The sequence below is a fragment of the Lissotriton vulgaris genome, chromosome 9 (genome assembly GCF_964263255.1).
Source record: "Lissotriton vulgaris chromosome 9, aLisVul1.2, whole genome shotgun sequence".
NCBI classification, from domain to species: Eukaryota; Metazoa; Chordata; class Amphibia; order Caudata; family Salamandridae; genus Lissotriton; species Lissotriton vulgaris.
Window position 1 is genome coordinate 1047122291 of NC_141697.1, and position 14780 is coordinate 1047137070.

General features: G+C 48.4%; 1 protein-coding gene across 4 annotated transcripts in view; it reads right to left on the reverse strand.

Moving 5' to 3' along the window:
• The window catches only part of RAF1 (Raf-1 proto-oncogene, serine/threonine kinase), a 415567-nt gene that overhangs the window by 145610 nt on the left and 255177 nt on the right, over positions 1-14780 (reverse strand). For all 4 annotated transcript variants that reach the window (XM_086938972.1, XM_086938971.1, XM_086938970.1 and 1 more), the window contains 3 exons: positions 8646-8673; positions 8416-8540; positions 7590-7707 (listed from right to left, as the gene is read on the reverse strand). In XM_086938972.1, coding sequence (XP_086795098.1) covers positions 7590-7707; positions 8416-8540; positions 8646-8673 — 271 coding nt within the window. The remainder of the gene's footprint in view (positions 1-7589; positions 7708-8415; positions 8541-8645; positions 8674-14780) is intronic.

Genomic DNA, 14780 nt, shown 5'->3' on the forward strand with positions numbered 1-14780 from the left:
GCGCGCAAGGGGCGCGGTCGCTGCGCGTAAACGCTGCGCGTGGGAACTACTGTCATATATGGATAGTGGAGGGGGAGGGGCGAGGGCGACTCAGCTGGGAGGCGGGGCGGGCTGACCAAGACAACAACAACCAACAAAATGGAGGAGGGGGGAGCACAACAGAGCGCTTGGGGAGAAACGCGCTAACACAGCAGCAGAAATGTAAAATTACAAGCCAAAGCGCGTTATAAGCAAAGCGGCAGCAAGGCAGAGCTATATGAGACAGAGAGGAGGCAAAATCCACAAAAGCGCTGCTTCAACGATACCAGTACACGCCAGGGAGCACTGGGAGCGACCACTCCGGCCAAAGCGAAGAGCGAGTCACAGCGCTTCCAGGTAGGGAGGCGCTGTTTGTATTCTGTGGGAGGGCGACTCAGCTGGGAGGCGGGGCGGGCTGACCAAGACAACAACAACCAACAAAATGGAGGAGGGGGGAGCACAACAGAGCGCTTGGGGAGAAACGCGCTAACACAGCAGCAGAAATGTAAAATTACAAGCCAAAGCGCGTTATAAGCAAAGCGGCAGCCAGGCAGAGCTATATGAGACAGAGAGGAGGCAAAATCCACAAAAGCGCTGCTTCAACGATACCAGTACACGCCAGGGAGCACTGGGAGCGACCACTCCGGCCAAAGCGAAGAGCGAGAGGAGATGGGGGGGGGGGCAAAAATTTACTTTTCCCATTTTAACTTCCATATAATTTTTTGCTCTAACTGATTGGCATTATACAAAACTTGGTATGAAAGTAGAACTTTACTCAGTGACATGCAGCCGCATGGGGTAAACAAAAATGAAAGCACGGTACCCCACACACGAAAGGCTCTTGTGAATGGTTTTTGCTACAGGGTTCGAAGTCCATAGCAAGAATCCAAGATCCATGAATCCTGCCAGTGGTCTGTGAATACAACAACAAGAGCTCCTGGACCCCTATTGGGGCCCCTGTCAGCTCACAGACCCAGCTCCGCCAAGATCCTGGCCTCCACCAGAATACCATAATAATCTAAACATTTAAAAAACGAAAATAAAGGGGGGCATGGGCAGGGTGGTTGCTGTCTGCCCACAGTGTGTGAGTAACTACACCTAAGAGCAAAACATCAATTGTTTAGTCCACGGCCATTATATAGTGAAGTTGATTGCCAATAAGTAGTGGATACTGGGATTGCTTTCTGAGCACCTGGCTATTTATGAACACAAGCAGATATCTGTGTTTGTGTGCGTGTGTACAATGTGTAGTTTCAAATGTATGCAATTATGCTCATGTATGGTTTTTTTTTTGCATTTACTTACTTTCATTTATATTTTTTCCTTTAGATACTGTCCAGAGATTGACTTAGCAACTAAGTTAGATATGGTCTGTGACTGCTGGATGCAAAGATGCCATCATTTATAGCAGTAGTGTGCTCTAGCTACACACACCTAATTTGTCTATAGTTAGGCTAGTTTCGAAGCGACCCTTGACCCTGCCTCCAGGCAGGTAGCTCCCCCCACCGCACAGCTCCACCTGACTACGCAGGTGCTTCCAGCCCAGCTGCTGCCACTGTGACCAGGGTTTAACGCCTGCCGTAGGCTCTGCTTGTTTTTTTCCCCTATTTGTTTTATTGTGCTGTATTGCCTCTCTGTGCCATTGTATTGTGCCCCCTTTTGCTGTCCTGTATTTGTAACGTTTTCTGCCCCCACTGTTTTCCCCTTTGCCTTCTGCCCACCCCTCGCCTCTCTCCCCCGATTCCCGGCTCCCGCCGCTGCGTCCCCTGCGGCCCTGCTCCCCTTGTCCTCCATTGGCCTCCCAGCTGCACCTCCCTCCCACTTCCCCTCATATGGCGGCTGCTGAGCGGCAGTGAGAAGCGACCCTTGACTCTGCCTCCAGGCAGGTCGCTCCCCACACCGTGCAGCTCCACCTGACGGTGCCGGTGCTCCCAGCCCAGTTGCTGCCACTGTGACCAGGGTTCAACGCCCCCGTAGGCTCTGTTCATTTCCCCCCCCCCTATTTGTTTTATTGTGCTGTATTGCCACTCTGTGCCATTGTATTGTGCCCGCTGTTGCCGCCCTGTATTCGTAACGTTTTCTGCCCCCACTGTTTGCCCCTTTGCCTTCTGCACACCTCTCGCCGTTCTACCCCGATTCCCGGCTCCCGCCGCTCCGTCCCCTGTGGCCCCGCCCTGTCGTCCTCCATTGGCCTCCCTGCTCCCGCCTCGCAGCGGCACCTCCCTCCCACCTCCTCTCATGTGGCTGCCCCTGCACGGCAGTGAGAAGCGACCCATGACCCTGCCTCCAGGCAGGTCGCTCCCCTGACTGCGCCGGTGCTCCCAGCCCAGCTGCTGCTACTGTGACCAGGGTTCAACGCCTGCCGTAGACTCTGCTTGTTTTTCCCTATTTGTTTTATTGTGCAGTATTGCCTCTCTGTGCCACTGTATTGTGCCCGCTTTTGCTGCTCTGTATTCTTACCGTTTTCTGCCCCCACTGTTTGCCCCTTTGGCTTCTACCCACCCCTCACCGTTCTCCCCCGATTCCCGGCTCCCGCCGCTGCGCCCCCGCCCCCTTCGTCCTCCATTGGCCTCCACGCTCCCGCCTCCCTCCCACCTCTCCAATATGGCGGCCACTGTGCAGCCGCGCCGCTGGCGCGCCTAAGGCAAGCCCGTCTGCGCTCGTCCACGCCTGAACCTCGCCCAGCCCCAGAACCCCTGGCCCCGTGAACACCACAACGCCTGACTCCACTACGATACCAGCACCCTCCACGCACTTTACCCCGGACAAGAACACACCTGCTACCAGGCCACCCCAAAGTACATCCAAGGACCCTTCACCTGCCGGAACTGCAGCTTCACCAGCATCCAGCCCACCAAACCACCAGCCAAAGAACCCAACTACCTCGGATGCATTCTTCTCAAAACCCGCTTCACCCGCAAACACGCCGTCGAACTCTGGGACCTTCTTGACGCTACCTCCCTAGACTAAGCCTTTCTGATGGAGACCTGGCTGAACCCTGCCTCAGTTCCCGACATCGCCATAGCCATCCCAGAAGGCTACAAGATCACCCGCAGGGACCGCCCAAACGGTGTAGGAGGAGGTATCGCCATCAGCACCGCCGAACACATGCACTTCCAGATCTACACCCACCCAAACACCACCCTCAGAGGAACCCTCGCCTACAGACCCCCCGGAACCCAACCACAGTTCAGCGCCTCCATCGCCAATGGCATCAGCACACACTCCCTTGCCTCCACCGACTAAATCCTCCTCGGGGACCTGAACTTCCACCTCGAGAACAACACCACCAACTCCACCACCCTGATCGACAACCTCGTCAACTTCGGACTCAGACAGCTCATGACAACACCAACCCACACCGCCAGCCACACGCTCGACCCCATCTTCACCGCAAGCCCCCACGTCTCCTTCAACCACACCACCGAACTCCACTGGACTGACCACCACTGCATCCACTTCACCTTCAGGAAGCCCACCACGCACCACTGCACCCAACAGATGCCCTGACTCTGCTGGAGCAAGGTCACAGAAGACCAGCTAACCAACACCCTCGCCCAGAGCCCACCCACCGACTCCACCGACCCCGACACCGCCGCCCGCAACCTCAGACAATGGATCAACGACTGTGCCAACACCACTCAAAACACCCTCCAACAGCCACACCAACAAGAAAGCCACCTGGTTCACCGAAGACCTCAGGCCTCCAAACGAAAATGCCGAAAACTGGAGAAGGTTTGGCTCCGTGAACGAACACCAGACAGCTACGCATCCCACAAGAACGCCACCTGCAGACACCATCAACTCATCAGAGCCGCCAAGAGGGCCTCATTGAAAGACCGTCTGGAAAACAACGCACACAACAGCAAAGAGCTCTTCAACATCGTGAAAGAACTCTCCAACCCCAGCTCCAACACCAACGACATCCCGCCTTCGCAAGACCTGTGCGACTCACTGGCCACCTTCTTCCACCACAAGATCGCCAACATCCATGACAGCATCAACGCCACGACCGGCCCGACAACCACCGCCCCCATGACCACCAACTGCCTGCTCTCCTGGACTGCTCTCCTGGACCAGCATCAATGACAAGGACACCAGCGAGATCATGAACACAATCCACTCCGGTTCACCGCTGGACCCATGCCCTCACCACATCTTCAACAAAGCCAGCACAGCCATCGCACCCCATCTCCGGAAAGTAATCAACATCTCCTTCGAGACAGCAACCTTCCCGGACAGCTGGAACCATGCCCAGATCAACGCCTCACTCAAGAAACCCAAGTCAGACCCCAAGGACCTCAAGAACTTCCGACCCATTTCCCTGCTCCTGTTCCCAGCGAAGGTCACTGAGAAAATCGTCAACAAAGAACTGACCCGCTTCCTCGAGGAGAACAGCATCCTGGACCCATCCTAGTCCGGGTACCGCAGAAACCACAGCATCGAAACCGCCCTCATCGCCGCCACCGATGACATCAGGACCCTACTGGACAACGGAGAAACAGCAGCCCTCATCCTCCTGGACCTGTCAGCTGCCTTTGACACGGTCTGCCACCGCATATTATGAATGCCTACACGACGCCGGGATCCAAGAGAAGGTCTGGACTGGACCACATCCTTCCTCTCCGGCAGAACTCAGAGCATCCGCCTCCCCCCTTCCACTCCACTGCCACCGAAATCATCTGCGGCGTACCCCAAGGCTCTTCCCTCAGCCCGACGCTGTTCAACATCTACATGACACCCCTCGCCCATGTCACCCGACAGCACAACCTCAACATCATCTCCTACGCCGACGATACCCAGCTGATCATCTCCCTTCACCAAAGACCCTCACACCGCCAAAACCAACCTTCACGAAGGGATGAAGGCTGTCGCCGAATGGATGAGGAACAGCTAACTGAAGCTGAACTCGGGCAAGACCGAGGTCCTCATCCTCGACTCCACCCCTTCAGCCTGGGATGACTCCTGGTGGCCGACAACACTAGGAACAGCCCCGACACCCACCGACCATGCAAGCAACCTAGGGGTCATCCTCGACTCCAAACTCTCAATGACTAAGCAGGTCAACGCCGTCTCCTCATCCTGCTTCAACAGCCTCCGAATGCTCTGCAGGATCTTCAAGTGAATCCCCACCAAGACAAGAAGAACAGTCACCCAGGCCCTCGTCACCAGCAGGCTGGACTACAGAAATTCCCTCTACGCAGAACATCGGCCAAGCTCCTGAGATGATTGCAACGCATCCAGAATGCGTTGGCACGTCTGATCCTCGACATCCCCAGCCACAGCCACGTGTAACCCCACCTGAGAGACCTGCACTGCCTCCCAGGATAAGCTTCAAACTCCTCATCCATGCACACAAAGCTCTCCACAAGACCGGCCCAGCATACCTCAACAGACAACTCAACTTCTACACCCCCACCAGCCAGCTCAGGTATGCCAGCCTCTCCCTCGCCCTTTCCCCTGCATCCGAAGAACGACCACCGGCGGCAGATCCTTCACCCACCTCGCCGCCAAGACCTGGAACACCCTCCCCACCAACCTACGGCAGACCCAAGACCTACTGGCCTTCAGAAGACTCCTCAAGACCTGGCTCTTCGATCACTAACAGCACTCCCCCCCCCCCCCCCCCCCCCCCAGCGCCTTGAGACCCTCATGGGTATGTAGTGCGCTTTATAAGTGTCATGATTGATTGATTGATTGGTATTTAGGTCATTCAGTTAGTAAATATTTGGTATGGCTAGTTCACAGCTTTAAACAAATATAGAATACTGTTGTTGCTCGAGATGAAACATGCAGGATTTATTTATGTTTTCGAAAACCGATTTCCAATCTCGTTTCAAATTTTTCTGATTGTGAGTGACTGAAGTCCTGCATTATTAATTTTAATTAAAGAGATATCCAATTGCTGCCAAACCTGACTTCAAATCACTAAGACAGTTATTGCTGCTTCGTTTAAATAACATGAAAAATATATGGTAACAGTTCACCCCACTTTGTTTCCATTTTCCTCAAACTTCCATCACCTGTGACCACGACAGAAGGTTGACATTAATATGTAAGATGTAAAATATAGAGCTTGGTGTAAGAATACAGAAATGTGATCATCATATGTAGTAACCTATCAACTAAAAATTGAGGTACTTTAAATGGTTTGAACAAGACAACAAAAGAGGAAACAAAAATATTGGTCTATTACAATAAAAAATTGATGTTGGTTTCCTTCAAGAGACTCGTTTTGTTAAGTACCGGCTTCGCCTCATCTCTCGCTTGCTCTTCTCTCTCCACATATAAAACAACAGCTTTCGCACTGCTCTCCTCTACCCAGTTTTGGTACTGCTCTCATCATTTGCTTTAATAGCAGTATCCTCCCTCTCCTTTCCCGCTCTTCCTTTATCTCGATCAACCCATGTCACTCTCTATCTCCAGTACAATTATCTGCTTAAAGGTATGTTACTTTTCACATTCCTGCTATGACATTAGATTACAAATGTCACTTTTAAATGTTATCACAAACTTAAAATATGTGAGTTGCAACAGAGGGATCCAGTTGAAGAGCATGGTGTCAATGAACTCAAGACTAACAACTTAGGATGGACGCACAATTGTTTGCCCTGTACTCATCTGACAACATATGGGGCAACTAACTGTTTAATTTAAAATGGACTACCGCAATGGGCAGAGCTACTAAGAAAATAGTTGGCAAAGCAAATCTCAGAAAGTTTAGATATCTGTGGACACTCTAGTCTAGATATTCTGCAGGTGGACCCCAACTGACAATTCGCTACATCAATGAATAATTACACAGAGGCTGTTCGTCAAAATGCCACTAGCGAGAGTACCTCTACTGAAAATGCTGCACTGAATATTGTCAGTGCAAATGTTAGTGCCATAGCTAGGGTATGGGAAACATTAGGATTAGTTGGGTTGAAGAGATGGTTAGGGAAAATGCATCCTTATTGTAAGGGTTAGACTAGTGCTATAATTAGACATAGGTGGAGGGTTAAAATGTGGGTATTGAGGAGGGCTAGGATGGGCTTAAACATAGCCCTATATTTAGGATGATAGGATAGAGTGAATATTATGATTAGAGAAAGAGATACAGTTAGGATAAAGTTAAGTCTGAGGGTTACAGCTAAAGCTAATATTACCATAAGCACTTCCACCACTGTATGTACCTTATTCGACCTAGCGGTACTGTGAGTAGTGATAATTATTACAATCATGTCATATTTGAATGGCTATTTTTTTTATAATTTCATCTGAATAAAAGTCTTTGGAATGGAATCATTAACAAGTAGACTATTACAAATATGAACAGCTAATGCCCTCCAAAAAACACCATTTAACTTGGTTTCTAATTTTTCAAATGAATCACCCTTATAAACTATGTCTAGCCTGTTAATTGTCACTGATGTGTGTGTTCAAGTGCAATATCTAAATATGGATAATATGAAACATTCCGACATTAAGTCATGAACACGTTTCCAAATTCTGCTTGGAATTAGCTTTTACCGCTCATGGTATAAAACAGCGTTTTCCTACAGTTTGAAGGTAACAAAACTGCTACTCACCGTGCCATTTCCCTTTGTATACTGTCCCAAAGGATCCAGATCCTATTCTATTGGACAGCATAACTTCGCTTGCTTCTATTTCCCAATAAATACTTGAATCTCTTTGACCCCGGGCCCTCTGAAAAGGAAAAGATTCGAAGTAACAAACAATTAGTTGTAGCAATAATTCAATTAAGAGCACTATTTAGAAGGTTTAGAAGCTGTAGCAGGTTAGCGCTTGTATGCACTTCTGCACTTTATGCTGAATAAAATACATTTACCAGAAAGCTCCTGAGTGCTGTGCCCTCACCAGATGAAGTGGGAGATTTGAGATGTTTAAATGCTATGGCGGCAACGTTACCTATTGGGAACTGCTGGTGTTTGTGTGCCTACCGGTAGGTAGGTAGGTAGGCAGGCAGACAGACAGACAGATAGACAGACAGATAGATATAGAAGCGCCAGACACTTTCTTTGCCATGTCCCATAAGTTTGAAATATCCAGCAAATGGAGTGTGCCAAATAAGAACCCTACCAGTTGTCAGTACTGAAAACAATCACTTCATAAATATTATTGCGGAGTCTCATAAAGACAAGGGTTCTGTAAAGCGAGCACCTTTTCTGCTGGGAAGAGCATTCTTTTTAATTAAGTTTGATTAAATGCGGCTACAAATCACAGATGGAACTTTCTAAGATCTACCTCCTGCTTTTAACAGATGACAGGAATAGCGCCAAATTGGCAACAAGAAATTCCTAAACAGCGCAAAACTGTCCTCATGGCACCTCAGCAGATATTAACTAGGATCAACAAGGTGACTACAAAAATCTGTTGTCAGAGTGCTATACTTACAATTTTCATTCCTTGGTTACTGGATCCAGGAGCCTTCTCTCTCTGGGCTGGTACTGGAGTTTTAGGCTGAGACCAACCAGTGGGACTTAAATTGTTGGGGCTACTAGACCGGGCTGTAGGAGAGGCTATTAAATAAGGAGAAAGACAATTAGATAATAAAGAAGATCTATGACAGATGAAACGCATGCTTTCTTACAAATAATTGTGTTCTGATAGTAAAACACTTGTACCTGCTTCACTGTGACTTCGGATCGCATCCTGGAAAGTAAAAAAAATATGTTAACACTCAGATGAATGTCAGAAGCTTTAAATGTCACAAACTCACATTCACACTGAAAATCGTTCATATAATACATTGAGATAAGTAAAAACATTCACTGCATGCCCAAGCGTCACACAGTCATTCATTACACAGTAAAAGACACACAGATGATGGATGGAATACAGAGCTAATCAAACATTCACCCATAGTCAAGAGATCTGGGTTAAATCCATCCTTCTTTTGCTCAGCATGCCACCCCAATTTAGACAGAGCCATATGCAAATCAGTCTTGACCCTGTGCCTCATGGGAACAGTCCAGCCCGAACTGCCAAGCCAGGTCCTCCCTGGATCAGAAACAAGCATCCTGGGACCGGTTTCGGGGCATCACCCCTCATCAACCAGGCTAGCTTGAATCCAGTTACAGAGTGAGCCGGGACCAACGTCTGGGCATACCCAGCGCACTTAGGGCAAGAAAGAAAAACACACACAGATGATGGACGGAATGCAGAACAAATTAAATATTCACCCCAGTCAAGATATCTGGGTTAAATCCATCGTTCTTTTGCTCACCATGCCACCCCAGTTTAGACCCTGCCATATGCAAATCAGTCTTGACCCTGTGCCTCGTGGGACCAGTCCAGCCGGAACTGTCAATCCAGGTCCTCCCTGGACCAAAAAAAAAATCCTGGGACTGGTTTCGGGGTTTCTGCCCTGGCAGTTCAGGCTGGACTGTTCCCATTGGGTGCAGGGTCAAGATTGATTTGCATATGGCTGTGTTCACACTGGAATGGCAAGGGGAGCAAATAAACAATGGATTTAGGCCTAGATCTCTGTACTGGGGTGAATGTATGATATTGTTCTGCATTCTGTCCATCAATTGTTCTTTTTGTATTTGGCACCCCGAGTGGGGCGGGTATGCCCAGACGTGGGTCACGTGGCCTCCCTGCCACTGGAGTCAAGCTATCCTGGCCAATAAGGGAAGAAACCCTGAAACCGGTCCTAGGATGCTTGTTTCCAATCCAAAGGAAACAAGGAAGGCTTGGGACACACTACTGGAACAAGACTCAGGAAGGGCGTGTCAGGATTTCGATTATGGATATTATTCTACCTGTTTTATGACCCTATTATTTGCCATTATTCCAGTACAAACAAACAAGCAGGCTAGCAAAAATACTCAGTGCCTCTTGTTGTTTATAGGTTGTATATTAGGACTGGTGCCTTAAACATTGATTAATAATAGGCATTTTTGTCTGTGTTTTATGTATATATCGTGTAAATGTAAATATGTTTCATTCACAGTGATCGTCCAATTTAGGTTGTGAAAAGTGTAACTTTATGTGAATTTTTGCTACTGAAACCGTATCTTTCTTTTGACATATATAAATGAATTTTGTGAAAAATGAAAAAAAGAGTAAAAAATACTAAATGAAAAGTGTGTCTGCTTAGATCAATTGGGTAAGTGGGATTAGACTTTGTCGTTGTAATTAATCTACCTTGCCAATGTATTTTTGTTGTTTCCATTCCAGGCAGGACCTGGCCTGGCAGTTCAGGCTGGACTGTTCCCATTGGGCGTAGAGTCAAGACTGATTTGCATATGGCTGGGTTCAAACTGGAATGGCATGGGGAGCAAAAAAACGATGGATTTACGCCCAGATCTCACACACAGTAAGCAGAAACATGATTCAAACAGAGGGTGTATCAACATTTTTATCCATGCTTTATCACACAGATTAAAACTATAGATCATGCGTTAACATCCAATATGTCACCAGTCAGGCGCGGCTGGTCCATTTGGGCGGAAGGTAAATAGAGAGATGTGAATGAATGTGTTTGTGTGTGTGTGTGCACCTGGTTGTGAGTGTTATGTGTATGTGAGCGTGTGTGTGTGTCCCGTAAGCCCTCCTCCCCCCAAAACCTACCGGCCACCGCTGTCACCAGTGCAAAATTATAAACAAATTAGTTTTTTAACTGTTCCACACTAGACTTTTTACATTAACATGGGACCACTACAGGCACAAAAGCATCAAACAACATAAAATACACATAATAGGAAGTCAAGATGTAGCTCAAGAGCAGCAGTATAAATAACAGGTGAAAAAGCAAGAGCTGCAGGCATACATACTACAGAATTGGATATCTGTGGTACAGCCCCACTGAAGCATTTGCGGATATCTTACCCGCTCCACTATTGCCGTCTAGTCTACAACCTAAATAATGCTATTATAGAATCTGTAGTTCTAAGGACGTGGCCTCAACGACCATATCAAGGAGCCTCTTCATTACTCAGCACTGCAGAAGATTTCAGCAGTATGCTGCCGGACAACCTCAGGAATCTATATGAAGCATTGAAAACCTATAGAGGGCCAATTTTAGGTCTGACTTGGAAAGCAAATGACCAATGTTGGGATACAGAAATCTGTCAATTAATGCAAGGAGGTTTTTAAAATATTTTAATTCACAGAGCTACCTGCCCTTAAAACCAAATAATGTGTGCTACTTATTTAGGCATCATCATGTAGGCATCATGGAAAACATGTGAAATAACAAGCATTGGAAATGCAATAGGTCTCGCATTAGGAAAGTTTGAGCTATTGGTATTGTAAATGACACTTTTTTATTTATGTGTTGGTTTTGAAAGTAGCAAAATTAATAGCTTTGTCAGTTACAATGTCAATAGTTTTAACTTTTGAAAATGTGACACCTATAGCATTTGTAATGCAATGTGTGTTGTATTTACGTGACTTAGATGTATTGATATTACAAATAACAATGGCTTTTAATTTTGTAAATAATTAATACTTAAATAAAAGTTATTGTAATTTATAATGGCAATAGCTTAAACGTTTGTAAATAACTTTTGTGAAGATTATGTTCAGTGGGTGTGGTTATGGTGGATGCGGTGGTGGTGGTGGATGCGGTGGTGGTGGTGGTGGATGGGGTGGTGGTTGTGGTGGATGTGGTGGTGGATGTAGTGGTGGTGGGTGTGGAGGATGTGGTGGTGGTGGTGGTGGATGTGGTGGTGGTGGATGCGGTGGTGGTGGAAGTGTTGGTGGATGTGGTGGTGGTGGATGCGGTGGTGGTGGAAGTGGTGGTGGATGTGGTGGTGGTGGATGTGGAGGTGGTGGATGTGGTGGTGGTGGATGTGGAGGTGGTGGATGTGGTGGTGGTGGATGTGATGGTGGTGGATGCAATTATGTGGCGTGTAATTATGTGGCACTGAGTGGTATTTGGAGTGTATGTTGCATTGCGTGCAGTGTAATTATGTTGCATATAAGTATGTGGCACTGAGAGGTATTTGGAGTGTATGTTGCATTGAGTGCAGTGTAATTATGTAGCATATAATTATGTGGCACTGAGTGGTATTGTGTGGAGTGTGTGATGCATTCAGTAGAGTGTAATTATGTGGCGTGTAATTATGTGGTACTGAGTGGTATTTGGAGTGTATGTTGCATTGAGTGCAGTGTAATTATGTGGAGGTTAACTACGTGGCACTGAGTGTTATTTGGAGTGTATATTGCATTGAGTGCAGTGTAATTATGTGGCGTGTAATTAGGTGGCACTGAGTGGTATTTGGAGTGTATGTTGCGTTGAGCGCAGTGTAATTATGAAGCATATAATTATGTGGCACTGAGTGGTGAGAGGGTTGTGATGGTGAGAGGGTGTGAGGGTGAGAGGGTTGTGAGGCTGAGGGGGTGTGAGGGTGAGTGAGGGGTGTGAGGGTGAGTGAGGGGGTGTGAGGGTGAGTGAGGGGGTGAGGGGTGTGAGGGGGTGTGAGGGTGAGGGTGGGTGAGGGGGTGTGAGGGTGTGTTAGGGTGTGGGGTTGAGGGTGAGTGAGGGTGAGGGTGTGTGAGGGTGAGGGGGTGTGTGAGGGTGAGGGGGTGTGAGGGTGAGTGTGAGTGAGGGTGTGTTAGGGTGAGGGTGAGTGAGGGGGTGTGAGGGTGAGAGGGTTGTGAGGGGTGTGCGGGTGAGAGGGGGCTGTGATGGTGTGTGAGGGTGAGTGAGGGTGAGTGGGATAGGCAAGACCTAAAAATCTATCCAACAGCTGTACTGAATGAGTAAAGTGAAGTGCAAAAACCAATCAAATGTCAGAAGTGATCCTTCTGGTGTTAATAATCTTTAGGAATTCATAGTTCTTGAACATGCTGTAGAGCACCTTCAAAGCGCAAACAACGTTTTTAACAGCTTAATCGTTGTGATTGGGTGGGTTTTTGGTGGTCAAAAGGACAGCATTCAGGTTGGTTTTCTCAACAATGGAAAATGCTGCATAACCAATGAGTCACCTCTAGATGCACAAAGGCATTAAAGGGCTTTACCTGCAGAGCGTTGCGAACTGCAGTGGTAGATCAGCTGCTGCAGGGGAGGAGGAGAGGTGGGCTGATCACCGTGGCCTCTGCGGCTATAGAGGGGATCTGGGAGAGGCTGACCCCGGGCGGCCGATGACGAAGGGCACTCTACTTAACACGGAAGTGGGGGTGGGAGGAGTGTAGATTTTGGTGTTAAGAGGGAGGGCACCAAACGGGGAGAAATGTTAAAGGTCAATGTGATTAAACAAGTTAAACAAGTTTTTAAAAAAAGGTACACTGGGGGGAGGAGAATCACCAAAACGTGCACTAACCCTCTATGAATTTCACGAGCCTGCATTCTGGCGTCATGGTGTACCACGGCATCCCTGCCAAAAGACTCCCCATTCCGCTCCCCCCAAATGATTAAGCATTTGCTAATGTTTTGTGACATAAAACCGGGAGATTATTATTTTTTTCCCTGCCTTAATTGAAGGAAGCATTTAGTGGAGATGTACCCATTATTGGCTCTCGGCGCGCGTGCAGCGCGCTCGCGCACTCTGGAGCAGGTTTGGACGAGCTTGCAAGATTTATGCGAATGGGCCTGAGGGGAGAGGCAATTTGTAGCCGAGACGGACAATTACGTGGCCCATGAGTGCAAGAATGACTGCGCCAGGTGGCTAATGGGTAGTAAGGCTGCGCCGGCAGCCATGAGCCGCACAGCGGTGTAACAGTCAGCAGAGCACCTCTGCACACTTTGTACTATCAATAACAAAATAGGTGCTCGATTACTCTTCCACCTCCCCGGGGACTCTCAAAATGGCTGCAGGTGACTGGGAGCAGGTAGGAGACGGTTTGAAAACTGGTGTGGGGTGGAACTGTAGTGCCGCCTGTGTAGCACACTGGGAAGGACGGCCAGAGGGGCGCGATGAGAGTGCCGCGAGCCCGTGACGACAGGAGCGGTTCTGTACGAAGCCGGTCACATGTTCCCTGGAGCCACTAAGTAGAGCAGGGAGCAACTCGCTGGTGGGTGGGTTGTATCCTTTAACTTCCGGGGGCGGGGGGATGCGGTTGTGCCAAGCAGTAAATAAGACTGCGGGTCGCGCTATTCCTCTTTGCTAATATGGCTGGTCCGCGTTTTGTGGAACCTCATGTTTTTATGTGTATTACGATCTTCCGAATTTTTGTGACACAAACTATGTGCGCAGTTTTCTGTGCTCGCCTTGCTCCGTTTAGTCAATTGTGGGACTGCCTGCCCCCGCTTTAAGTACAATGGTTCATGGCCCTCAGATGATTTATTCAAGTGTGTCGCCCATTTTTGGACTCGGGTGCCTGTTCTTTGTTTCCGGCAACAAACGCAAGCTTCGTGCACCCTTCTTTGAGCTCTGCTACTGTTGTGTTTGCACAGGGTTACGGCCACATCTGATCTTTAAAAAAAGTTTTTCCGTTTACTGTAGTTTCTGGTTCGAGGGACTTTCCAATACTTGTGGAAAGAAGGGAACGTGGGTGCCAAAATAAATATTTCCAAAACGCGTGGCTTATGTAATAAAGAGCTTACCTTGAAACTTGTAAACTTAAACAAGACGGAGGGAAGAGAGGGGAGGGGGGAGGAGAAATGCGACACAGCGGGAAGGGGAGGGGGCGGAGCGGGTACAATAAACAAGACGGAGGGAAGAGAGGGGAGGGGGGAGGAGAAATGCGACAGGGGAAATGCGAGACGGCGGGAAGGGGAGGGGGCGGAGCGGGTAAACAAAGACGGACGTGCACGCGCTTTTAAGCTCAATGCGCATGCGCATTGAGCTTAAAAGTCACGGGCACTGCAA